The 13,440-nt window shown below is 35.9% G+C and overlaps 1 protein-coding gene and 1 non-coding gene across 3 annotated transcripts in view; both read left to right on the forward strand.

The window, feature by feature from the left end:
• The window catches only part of USO1 (USO1 vesicle transport factor), a 92,011-nt gene that overhangs the window by 38,399 nt on the left and 40,172 nt on the right, over positions 1–13,440 (forward strand). For both annotated transcript variants that reach the window (XM_019932734.3, XM_019932735.3), the window contains exons 5-7: positions 8,724–8,824; positions 9,564–9,666; positions 9,861–9,916. In XM_019932734.3, the coding sequence (XP_019788293.1) occupies positions 8,724–8,824; positions 9,564–9,666; positions 9,861–9,916 (260 nt within the window). The remainder of the gene's footprint in view (positions 1–8,723; positions 8,825–9,563; positions 9,667–9,860; positions 9,917–13,440) is intronic.
• On the forward strand, positions 3,495–3,567 carry TRNAE-UUC (transfer RNA glutamic acid (anticodon UUC)). Its single transcript has one exon. It is a non-coding gene; the product is annotated as a tRNA-Glu (tRNA).

Below are 13,440 nucleotides of genomic sequence, written 5' to 3' on the forward strand. Positions count from 1 at the left end.
AATGTTTTTTAATATTGTTTATACCGCTGGAAAAAATACAACTAAATACATATGAAGAATAAATGTATATACAAATATTTAGTTAAAAGCCAGTTACATAAATAGGCCTGAAATGTTTCCAGAGGTATATAAGGACTTTTTAAAAAGCAGTCTGTAATTTCATGTACCTGTCATAGGTTTATTTTCACTATAATATCAAAGGGCCATTTTATTCTTAATTTTTCATTTATCTTACAGTAAAGGGACATTTACTTTTACAGGTTATGATAAGTATACCAAGTATCAGCTATATCATCCTATCAGCTATAGGATGTAAAAAATAGACTCAGCTCTAGAATTTTTAAAATATATTGGATGAGAAAGGATGGTTAATTGTCTCACACCTTTGCTTACATGTGAAAAAGATATAATATTTCATGAATCTAGTTTTGGTTTACAACCTTTAGATATAATTAATGTAGTAGTTTTAGCTTAATTTACTTCTACATCAAAATAGCTTTTTATGTTACTTTAGTTGCTTAGCAAAGCTTTGTAGGACTCTACATTAAAATTCAGAAGTGCTGTCTTAGGACTATAACTTAAAGGAAGTAGAGTATATCTCACTAACACTTTTTTAGTAGACAGTGTTAAACCAGAAGGAGCTGTAGCTTCCTGGAACTGGATCATATTTTACTAGTTCAATTCAAAACATAGATCTTAATTATATACTGCTAAGCTATAGTATTTTATACAGTATAGCTACAGAATAAATTGAATGTACAGTATTACGTCTACTTCCTGCTAAGTTATTAGCATGTGCTCAATGCATACATTGAATTAAGCTTTTTCTTGGGTTAAACCTGTGTTCCTTAAAGTGTAGCACAAAAGACCTAGAGTTCTCTGTATTAAAAGGTGTCTATAGTTAAATAAATGTAACATAGTATATCCCGCTCTGAAACTTCACAAAATTTACATTCTTATAGTAAATACTGAGAATCCTGCAGTAAAGAAACCTGTTCAATTTTGTTTAATCCAGATACATTTTTACACCTGCACTTGCTTTCATGCGATACCTGTTAACGTGCCACACAATCCTGCATTTCGAGAAATGCTAACCAAGGCTTAAACCCACAGCTTAATTGTTTGTATTTATCCACATAAAAATATTTCAGCAGTTTTAAATATTTCATGGGAAGAATCCATCAAGTCTGTATATGGTTTTCCTCCCTTTCTTTCTTTATTTTTGGCTGCATTGGGTCTTTGTTGCTGTGTGCGGGCTTCTCATTGCGGTGGCTTCTCTTGTTGCGGAGCACGGGCTGTAGAGCACAGGCGCAGTAGTTGTGGCGCACGGGCTTAGTTGCTCCGCGGCATGTGGGATCTTCCCGGTCCAGGGCTCGAACCCGTGTCCTCTGTATCGGCAGGTGGATTCTTAACCACTGCACCACCAGGGAAGCCCTTCCTCCCTTCCTTTTAAGATTAACTTACAAGTCTTTGAATATTCTCCCAAATGTCAATGAATTTTATTTTGAGCTCTTCTCTAGAAGTCACAATCTTTGGGCCCAAGGGCGTTATCTGTCTTACAAGCAAGATTGGCCACTTAGTATTTTAAATAATAAATAAGTTCCTAATATTAAAAATTTGGAGGTTTTGCATCAGTTTTTAGATTTTAAACTTCTCTTTTTAAAAAAATCTGAAGACTGGGCTTCCCTGGTGGCGCAGTGGTTGAGAGTCTGCCTGCCGATGCAGGGGACACGGGTTCGTGCCCCAGTCCGGGAGGATCCCACATGCCACGGAGCAGCTGGGCCCAGGAGCCATGGCCGCTGAGCCTGCGCGTCCGGAGCCTGTGCTCCGCAACGGGAGAGGCCACAACAGTGAGAGGCCTGCGTAACACAAAAAAATTAAAAAAAAAAAAAAAATTAAAAAAAAAAAATCTGAAGACCGACAACACCTGGGCCTGCATTCTCCCACGGCAGAGTCAGCTGGAGCTGAGTAACTGCTGCTTTCCTTAGATCGGGCACGTGCTCTCCATCCTTTCTGTAGTCTTATACCTGGCCTGCTTCATTTACATACATTACTGTCTTGCCCCCTGTAGTTGAGTTTATATTCTCTACTGTATTCACACCACTCAAATAAAAACCATTGTAAAGTAAATTATATTTCAAAAGCATTTTATTAATTATATACCCAAGTGTTGTTTCATGCAATAAATATGAAAATATGCAAATGCAAAATAGCCCTACAAAGCATCGCAATTAGGTCATTGCATTGCTGGGATAGTAGTTTCTAGAGGGAAACAGTTCTAAGGTGGAGACAGTTAAGTTACTTGCCTTTTCAACATAGATTTCTCATGTATTTGGAGAGCTATTTTCACATATGTGGGCCACTTTTTGTAGTTTTCTTTATCTGCTTTTTTATCCATAGAATTTCATTAGAATTTGGCTAGGTATTTGTTCTTGGTACTATCCGCCACAGAGCCATGATTTGTTAGGGTTCCAGGGTAGGTAAAAACAAGGTAGGCTCATTAGCCCAGCGAATCTTGTGAAATTTTATTGGATACAGGGCATTTACCATACCATGGGAATCAGGGCTCTTATTCATAGCTGATTCCAAAGAGGGAGATTTTCAGGAGATTTTATTAGCTCCCAAATTTCCATATCTTTTCCAATTTGTCATCTCCCTTTCCATCATCATGTCACCTTGCAAATAAAATGGGAAGGGTGTGCACTCTTGCTACTTAACCAGTCTGAGTTTTTTTTCCAACTCCATGGTAAATTCAACTTTGAGCATTGAAAACCAGTGTACCATGCAAAATTTTACGTTCAGAGGTGTTTGAATAATTAGGGCACAGGCTTTTGTCTGCTCCCAATGGAACAACAGGAAATCTTTTAAGCAGATCAATGATAGATATCGTCCCTTGAGTCCACGCTAGTTATGTTTGAGTATTAGACTTCCTTCTGATTAATATTAGACCTTTGTAGCATCAAGCCTTTGCCACCTTAACTTAATACCCTTGACATAATAATTGGGCGGTAACATGTAGATAGCTTTCAAGTGTACTTTTTTTCATCCCTTCATGCCCCCCTCTATCTGTTTTTCCTGAAATAATGGAAATATTTCAGTGGAAATAATGACGGCTTCCCTAAACTATTCTTCTGAAGCCACCATTAATCTAAAAAATTAAACTTGAAGGGCAAAAATTAATAGTTTACTAATGTTAAAAATCCAGGAAATTTATTTTTATTTGGCATCCAAACAACCATAAACTCAAGTAACTACTTATTTTGGGAGATTGCATGCAACTTTTATGAGAAAGAGATATAAGGTAAAATATCAATAACAGGATTTGCTTACAGACAAGCATGTTTCTGGGAATATCATAGGATATACGTTTCTTTAAACATCTTTTGCATCTTGGTGATAATACTCATTAATAGTAACCTTACAAGAATCTCAAAATTTTTTTGAATCATCAAAAGAAGATTTATGTTCTGTATAATTTTAAAACTTGAGGGAATTCCCTGGTGGTCCAGTGGTTAGGACTCTGCACTTTCACTGCCGAGGGCCCAGGTTTGATCCCTGGTCGGGGAACTAAGATCCCACAAGCCGTGTGGCACAGCCAAAAGAAACAAAACTTGATAATACATGTAGATGTATAGCATATAATAAATCTTAGGACTGTGGTTCTTAAGGGCAGTTTGGCACCTCCTGCCACCTAAAGGACATTTGTTAACGTCTGGAAATATTTTTGGTTGTCACAACTTGAGGATACGTAAGGGAGTGCAACTGGTATCTTGTGGGTAAAGGCCAGGGATGCTGCTAAACATCCTAAAATGCATAGGGAGTCTCTCACAACAATGTCATCGCCAATAGTGCCGAGGTTGAGAAATCCTGCTTTAGAGATGATGATGTTGCTGTTGTTAGTTGAGCACTTATTATTCACCAAGTACTGTGCTACATGATTTATCAATACTTATTTTGAATCCTCAAAGAAAACCCTGTGTAAAAGAAAATTGTTCCCATTTTACAATTAAGGAAACTGAAGCTTGATATATCTGGGCTATTTGCCCAAAGTAATGTGACTAAATGGATGAATATTGGCTTAATTGGTCTGACTCAAAAACCTTTGTGAGCTTCTTCCTTTTTACTGTATTGCCTCTCAAGAAAGTATTTGACTACTCCATACCCTAGCCATTCTGTTCATAAACAAATTACTTTTGCCTGTGTTAGCAATTTGTCTTTTAGCAATTTCTCATTTCTCTTTCATGTTAAGTTCAGAGATAGTACTTGACAGTTAATTGCTCCTTTCTCTTTGAAACACTTTTTCACTCATTTCTCAGTCTCCACTGTCCCCTGATTTTCTTTCTGTCTCATGGCGCTACTTTTTCTTTGTCTCCTTTGCTGCTTTCTTTCGTCTCCCCAGCCTCTTAACATTGGAACATTCCAGGGCACGGATTTCTTTCCTTCTCTATTCTTTCCTTTGGTGACCTCATCTAGGCTTGTGACTTCAAATATAGTCTGTATGCTTGCCTCTCAAATATATGTGTCCAACCCAGACCTCTCCACTGATGTCCATAATTGTATATTCAAATACTTACTTGATATCTCCAATTGGATTTCTTTTCTCCACACACAGCTTTATTGAATTATAATTGAAATATAATAAATGTGCAGATGTACAATTTCATGAGTTTTGACATGTATAAACCCATGAAACCATCACCACCGCCACCAAAATAATGAACATATCCAAGTTTCCTTGTGCTTGTTTGTAATCCATTCCTCCTCCTTCTAGCCCCATCAATCATAGATCTGTGATTACTGTAGATTACTTTGCATTTTTCTAGAATTTTATGTAAATGAGATCATACAGTATATACTCTCTTTTTGGTTTTCTTGGTCTGGCTTCTTTCACCCAGCATAATTATTCTGAGTTTCATTCATGGTGTATATTAATAGGTTAGTCCTTTTTATTGCTGAGTAGTATTGATATTTTGTTGCGTGAGTATATAACAATTTGTTAATCCATTCCCCTGTTGGTGGGCATTTGGCTTGTTTCCAAGTTTTTAGCTGTTACATTTGAAGCTTCGTACTATGTACAAGTCTTTTTGTGGACATGTATTTTCATTTCTCTTGAGTAAATACCTAGGAATAGAATGGCTAAGTGATAGTAGGTGTATATTTAACTTTATAAGAAACTGCCAAACTGTTTTTCAAAGTAGTTGTACCATTTTACATTCCCACTGGTGGTGTATGAGAATTCTAATTCCTCCACATCCTCTCCAATACTTGATATGGTCTGTCTTTTTAAATTTTAGGTGTTCTAGTAGGTGTGAAATAGTATCTCACGGTAGTTTTAATTTGTATTTTCATAATGAATGATTATATTGAACTTTTTTTTTTTTTTGCGGTACGCGGGCCTCTCACTGTTGTGGCCTCTCCCGTTGCGGAGCACAAGCTCCGCCGCGCAGGCTCAGTGGCCATGGTTCACGGGCCCAGCTGCTCCGCGGCATGTGGGATCTTCCCGGACCGGGGCACGAACCCGCGTCCCCTGCATCGGCAGGCGGACTCCCAACCCCTGCGCCACCAGGGAAGCCCTATATTGAACAATTTTTGATGTGATTATTTGCCATCCATATACCTTTTCATTCTTTGGTGAAGTGTTTATTCAAATCTTTTGTTCATTTTTTACTGGATTATCTTCTTATACTTGAGTTGTAAGAGTTCTGTATATATTCTAGATATAAGTCCTTGTGATGTATATTTCACAAATACTTTCTCCCAGTCTGTGACTTGCCTTTTTATTTTCCTAACATTGTCTTTTGAAGAGCAAAATTTTTAAGTTTGATTAACTCCAGTTTATCAATTTTTTTCTTATATAATTTGGACCTTTTGTTTCCTACTTATGAAACCTTCACCAAACCTAAAATCACTAAGATTTTCTCCTGTGTTTTCTTTTAAAAGTTTCATAGTTTTAACTCTCATGATTAGGTCTGTGAGCCAATGGGTGTATTTCTGGACTTCCTATTCTGTTGGTCTCTATGTCTGTCGTTTTGCCTACGTGACATGTGTTGGTTACCCCACCTTTATATCTTGAAATTATGTAGTGTAAGTCCTCCAACTTTGTTCTTTTTCAAAATTATTTTGGCTCTTTTTGGTCCTTTACGCTCCCATATCAATTTTAGAATCAATTTGTCAATTTCTACAGAAAAAACTGAGATTTTGATTGGGATTCTGTTAAATCTACAGATTGATTTGGGGCAAACTGACATTTTAACAATACTGTGCCTTCTAATACAAGAACACAGTATATATATTATTTAAGTCTTCTTTAATTTCTCTCAGCACCATTTTGGAGTTTTCAAAGTAAATAGGTCTTATACATCTTTTATCAGATTTATCCCTAAGTCTTTAATGCTTTTTGATGCTGTTTTAATTGGTGCTGTTTTTTAAATTTGAATTTCTAATTTTTCATCACCAGTATATAGAAATGCAATTAATTTTGTATATTGACCTTTTATTCCACTTAACTTTGCAAAATTCACTCTCTAGTAAGTTATATGTAGATTCCATAGGATTTTCTACATAGACAAGCATGTCATCTGTAAATACAGTTTTACTTCTTCCGTTCCAGTCTGTATGCCTTTTATTCTTTTTCCTACCCTATGGCACTAAGATCTCCAGTACAATGTTGATTAGAATTGGTGAAAGTAGATATTCTTGCCTCTTCCCTCATCTTAAGTGGAAAGCATTCAATCTTTTACCATTAAGTTTGATGTTAGCTATGTTTTTTGTAGATGCCCTGTATCATCCAATCTTGTGACTTTAAATATCATTTTTATGTTTATCATTCTAATGTATATGTCCAACCCAAACTTATCCACTGACAGCTGTGCTTGTGTTTATCCAACTGCTTACTTGATTGATATCTCCACTCAAATTTTTATGTCTCAAACTTAACACATCCAAAACTAAACATATGATTCTATCTATGCTCTCAACTTGCTTCTTCCAGTGTTTCCAATCTCAGTAAGTGGCAGGGCCATCCTTCCACTTCTTTAGGCTGAAACCTTAGAACCACCTTTCCTTTTCCCCCCTTCTCATACCCCTGTAAGGAATATGCCAACAAATCTTGTTCCTTCTATTTTCAAAAGAATTGTAACCAGTGTCTAAGTCACTTTCACCACTTACCTTGATTATTGCCTCCTAATCGCTCTCCTTATTATTTCCCTCTTTCCCTGACATCTTAGCACAGCCAGACTAGTCCTTTTAAAAGTAAAGTATTTTTTGTTTAAGTAATGTAGTTTTAAGGTTCAGAAACTGAATTCTTTTACTGATGCAAGAGATGATAAAAGAAATATTTCTTACGGTTTCCGAAGGATAAACCTAGCATATTAATCAATATGTGAGAAATTAGGTTTTATTAATAACCCAGAATATTAAAATATTTCTTTTCTACTTTTGGTCTCTTCTTTTTTCCTCTTTTCTCTACAAATAATTAGATGAGATTATCACTGTCACTGTCAGATTGTCTTGCTATTCTTGTCATCTGCTGGGTTTTTTCCATTTCTAAAGTATATTAATATTAAAATCTCACATTTAAAAAAGAACTATTTGAGAGATAATAAATATGTTTGATCTTAACTGCCAACTCCTTTGGTTTATAGTCACTGCCTGGAGCAATATGTGGAAAAGGCTTAGCTATGTCTGGAATGGGTAAGGGGATGGGGAGTAGTGTATTTGCCATCTCTCAATCGCATTTATTAGAGTAGGCAGATTTTAAATGATAATTTGCTTTGGCAGTTGTTGCTTCAGTTTTTAGTGATCCTTTACATTTTTTTGACAAAGTACATTGAAACAACAAATAGCTTAAAGACTTTTTTTTTTTTTTTTTTTTTTTGGCCATACGCGGGCCTCTCACTGTTGGGGCCTCTCCCATTGCGGAGCACAGGCTCCAGATGCGCAGGCTCAGCGGCCGTGGCTCATGGGCCTAGCCGCTCCGCGGCATGTGGGATCCTCCCGGACCGGGGCACGAACCCGTGTCCCCTGCATCGGCAGGCGGACTCTCAACCACTGCACCACCAGGGAGGCCCCAGCTTAAAGACTTTTAAGTGTTAAGGACAAATATAAAATCTTTTAAAGAATAAGTGAAAACTTAAATGCAAATTCTGGTTTTATTGCCGAATAACTGTAAGATATATATGTTGATTTGCTTGAAAAAGATACTGAAAAATCTGTAGATGATTGGTTTAATTTTAAAATTAAATTATTTAACATAGTAACAGAGTCAGCAAGGACTATATGTTCAGTAATGTTTGTGGGGGAGGAGCTTTTGAGGTATAATTTACATACATTAAAATCTATTCTTTGGGGTTGTATAGTCCTGTGTGTTGGGCAGATGTATACAGTAGTATAACCACTATCACATTTGAGCTAGAATATTTCCATCACCCCAATAAATTCCCTTGTACTCGAGTTAGAAGTTTAACCGAAAAATAACCTTGAGAAAATGTGAAAATCTAAATATATTTTCTTTGAATATCATATTTAAACAATTAAAGAATAAAAATTTATTTAAATGACTGTGAAACTTATTTTAAGGATATGTCTTTCAAGCATAATTGTGGTATCACTTCCAGGCACACTGTTCCAAGAAAATTATCATTTCTGCTTAGCTTTTTCAACAAAAAGGATACTTTAAAATAACAAAGCATCATATTCAAATACTTTATCTTTGAATATTACAGAAGAAAACTCCACAAGACAGAGTGAGGATTTGGGAAGCCAGTTTACAGAAATTTTCATTAAGCAGCAAGAAAATGTCACTCTTCTGTTATCTTTATTAGAGGTAAGTAAAGAACCTTGCTATTTTTGTCATCTTAATAAGCTTGTTTTGTTGCCCTTTTGGGTGTTATTGAGGAAGCAACATATATAGATACCTTTTTTTAAAAAATAAATTTATTTATTTATTTTTGGTGCGTTGGGTCTTCGTTGCTGCACGCGGAAGCCTAGTTGTGGTGAGTGGGGGCTACTCTTTGTTGCAGTGCACAGGCTTCTTGTTGCAGAGCACGGGCTCTAGGCACGCAGGCTTCCGTAGTTCTGGCTCATGGGCTCTGGAGCGCAGGCTCAGTACTTGTGGCGCACGGGCTTAGTTGTTCCGCGGCATGTGGGATCTTCCTGGACCAGGGCTTGAACCTGTGTCCCCTACATTGGCAGGTGGATTCTTAACCACTGCACCACCAGGGAAGCCCCTATATACCTTTTCAAGATAGCGAAATTTGTTGTATCATTAGAAGAGATTCACATGTGTGTTTTAAGAGCTATGTAGTCTCTTAGAATACTGTCTGCTTCTTATTTCCATTTTTACAGAGTACTGTTATATCTAGTCAACAACAGTGTAATCAGTTTGATAAATTTATATTAATTCTTTTCTTTTTATTGCTTTTTATTTCTTAAGTTAATTTTTTAAAGTTTGACAAACTCTTTTTTTGTTTGTTTATAGTTTTTGGTACCATTCTACTAGTTGAAAAGTTTTGCTTGAAAATGTGAATTACAAATGTTAAATATTTTAAATTCCTATATTGTAGGAGTTTGATTTCCACGTCCGCTGGCCTGGTGTGAAACTTCTTACTTCTCTTTTAAAACAACTAGGGCCTCAAGTGCAGCAAATTATTTTAGTCAGTCCTATGGGTAAGTGACTCATCTTCCTTATATTATTTTGATTTAAAAGTGAGGATCATAAAAAACAAAAACAAACAAAGTAAAATTGAGGATCATTCCTACGGGGGGGGACTGAAATGATGTGTTAATAAATTGTTTATAATTTGAATCACTATTTGTGTTTTTGATCTGCCAGTGTTTTTCACATGGTTATATGTTTCTAGGTGTTTCAAGGTTGATGGACTTATTAGCGGATTCCAGGGAAGTTATACGTAATGATGTAAGTCAAGTTTGAAGAAAAGTCTAAGAATATGCTGCTTTTTTTCTCGTTTTGCAAATGAAATCTTTGTTGACCCTTATTCAGAGTCATAGAAGTTAGATTTGGAAAGTTGGGGTAATGGTTTAGACCTTTTGAAGTTATATACAAGGCCACATTTTTTCTTTGTTTCCAACCTATTCAGTATTTTGGCTTAGACAAATGACTTTGCTATTCAAATTTATGCCTTCCACAAGTTTAGGATTTCGTCCATCCTTTTCTGAAAGGTTGTACTGACACCAAATTCTACCTCCAGAAAGAGCAGAGGAAACACCCCTAGACATTGAACTGCATAAACTTAACAAAGTGTAACATTTGGAACCATCACCCTTAGTTGATTGAATACATATTTCAAAGGATTTTCCTTGTAATCTCTATTTAACTATAGAACGTGATTTGCTTTGGAGTTAATTTTGCATTCTGATTTAATATTTGCATATACATTTGAGTATTTTCTATTGATGAATATTGTTTTGTTGCTTGAACGTTCTTTTCTGTTGTTATCTACAACTTGATCAAAACCATAATACTTTAGATAGCAATTGGAAAAATCTTTTTTTTTTTTTTTTTTTGGCCGTACACGGGCCTCTCACTGTTGTGGCCTCTCCCGTTGCGGAGCACAGGCTCTGGACGCACAGGCTCAGTGGCCATGGCTCATGGGCCCAGCCGCTCCACGGCATGTGGGATCTTCCCGGACCGGGGCACAAACCTGTGTCCCCTGCATCGGCAAGCGGACTCTCGACCACTGCGCCACCAGGGAAGCCCCTGGAAAAATCTTTAAAATTAAAATTTAGAGCTAGGGGATCTTATCAAGCTAATTCAGTCTCCATATTTACACTGAGAAGCCCAAGACTCACAGAAACCAAGTGACTTGTTCTTTGTTAGTGATGTCTTATTCATCTTTGTGTTTGTGGTACCTAGCCCTGTACCTTTCTCATCTTAAGTGCTAATAAATACCATTTGGATTGCTTTTAGTCTCACAACTGTTTCCTGACAAAGCAGAGACAAAACTGAAATGCTCTTGACTTCTAATCCACTTAGACAGTTTTTTTTTTTAGCTTTGCATTTAAAATTTTGTAGTACATACGTCAATGCAGTAATATAAGTGGTGAAATGATATAGTAGTATAACTAATGAGAAGGACCGTTTTTATTCTTTAATATTCTTTTAAGAATTGTGTACCTATCTATTAGGAATTTTGAGTGTCTTTTCTTGACTAAAATATTAGTATGTATCTTAAATCTGAATTTGGTGTTCTGCTCTTCTCTTTCCTTTAACTCTCTACTCTTTTTTTTCTTTTCCTAACCTTTTTTCCTCAGTTTTTATTTGAGACAGATAAAATGATTCTCTATGTTGGCTTTGATTACTTTTATGATTAGAGATTAAGTTATATTTTTGCTGTGATGTTTAGATTTTGGAGTTTTACAGCCATCTTTCCTTTGGCTTCACAGATTCATTTAAATTCTTTGTGGAGACTTACTATCGAACATTATGCAGTAAAACACAGTGTAATACACCCCAGTTGACTCCAGCAACCAGAGGAAACTAACTGGCACCTGAGGCAGTTACTAGTGGCACTCTGTTACTGCCCAGAATAATACACTGCTTCCGCCCCCCCCTGCATCCTTTGTATCTTTTTCTTTCTTTATCCTTCTTTTAAAATTCTCTTTTCATTTCCTTCTATTTAATATTTCTCATTGCATTCAATGACAGTTATTAATATTGACTAACCTCTCTGGGAGCCTGTTGGTAAAGATTTTTAGCCTCAGTTTGTTTTATATTTGAAACATTGAATTTGATCTGGATTTAGAGAATTAGTTGGTCATTTATCATAGATACAGTGAACTATCATATTTATTTGTTACTTAGGGCTTAAAAATTAGCAAGAAAGGTTGAGAAGACTCTAGGAAGTAACTACCAGCTCACTTCTAAATGATAGACTGTAATTCCATTCTTTAATTTTTAGTTTTTCATTATGAGAAATGTAAACATACATGAAAGTAGAGAGAATACAGATAAACCCGTCCCCTAAACCCATTAATTTTCAAGATTTTATTGTACTTACTTCATACATCCTTCCCCTCACCACTCTCCTTTATTTTTGACTAGAGTATTTAAAAGGAATCAAACAATCTGTATAATTTCACTATTACATACTTCAGTATACATGTTGTGTGTGTGTGTGTGTGTGTGTGTGTGTGTGTGTGTGTGTATTTCCTTATATAACTACAATGCCATCACATTTAATGAGATAACAACTTTGTCTTAGCTCTCATTAAATAAGGTAACTATTTCTACACTCAAGTTTCCCAGTTGTCTCATAAATGTCTTTTACAGTTGGTTTCTTCAAATCAGTTTCCAGACAAGACTCTCTCATTACATTTGATTGTTAATGTCTGTTAACTTTCTAAAGGGCTTGATTAAGTTCTGGTTCACCTCTTTGCTTTGATATTTCCTAGATGATGCAGTGTACTTAATTTTGCAGCACATCAGGAAATGTAATATCTGGCTGTCTCACTTGTAGTGATCGGTGGGTTTGATTCAGGTGGTGACAGCCAGATCCCTCCATGGATCCCTTCATCCATTACATCTGATCATTCATTAATGATCATTGCCTGATTCGTTTATTTTGTTAAGAGTTTCAAAATGATGATTTCTATAATTCTGTCATTCATTCACATTTATTCGGCTGTAATCTTCCTCAAAGAACTTTACTTCATCCACCAGTATATTTTATTACCCTGAATTATAATTCATAGATGAAAGGGAGGATAAATAGCTAAATCCCTTTAATTACCAGTTTTTAAAGTAAGGAATTGGTGCCCACTTACTTTCAATGACCAATGAGTATACTTTCATTTCTAGTAACATTTTAGTGGATGTGTTTGATTAGAGGAATATGTCTCTTAATAGTCAGGGAAAAGAAACTGGTATGTATTGAGAACTTAGGTTCTGTAGGAGTTATTTTATCTCCTTTAGTCCTCATAAAAACCCTATGACAAAGATACCATCCTTGTTTTACACATGGGTATACTAAGACTTACATTACATAAATTACATACAGAGTTTATGTAATTTGCTTCAAGTTGCACAGCTAGTAAGTAGACCTTTAAAAAACCCACTGTATCGAACTCATAACCTTAGTGTTCTTTCCACTGTATTTATTCCTCCCTTTGTTAGCAGTTAAACTCAAGTTAACATTAAGTAGGAGAATATGACATGTAAAAATAACCACTTTTGCTTTCTCTCTCATCTAATGTTGAGACTGGACAGTAAGGGAAATGAGTAGGAAAAGCCCAGTAAGGCTGTAGGTATTTTTTGTCTTATGTAAATACTTATTTGCCCAGTACTGACAGCTAACGGCTTATTTGACTCTTTGGAACTTTTGAACTACTTAGTTGCTCTTCCTCTTCCTCTAAGAAAATTAAATATTTTCTGTCTCTTTGACCATTATGGTATTGTTGGGCTCCTGTGGGCTCATAAAATAC

The sequence above is a fragment of the Tursiops truncatus genome, chromosome 5, assembly GCF_011762595.2.
Source record: "Tursiops truncatus isolate mTurTru1 chromosome 5, mTurTru1.mat.Y, whole genome shotgun sequence".
NCBI classification, from domain to species: domain Eukaryota; kingdom Metazoa; phylum Chordata; class Mammalia; order Artiodactyla; family Delphinidae; genus Tursiops; species Tursiops truncatus.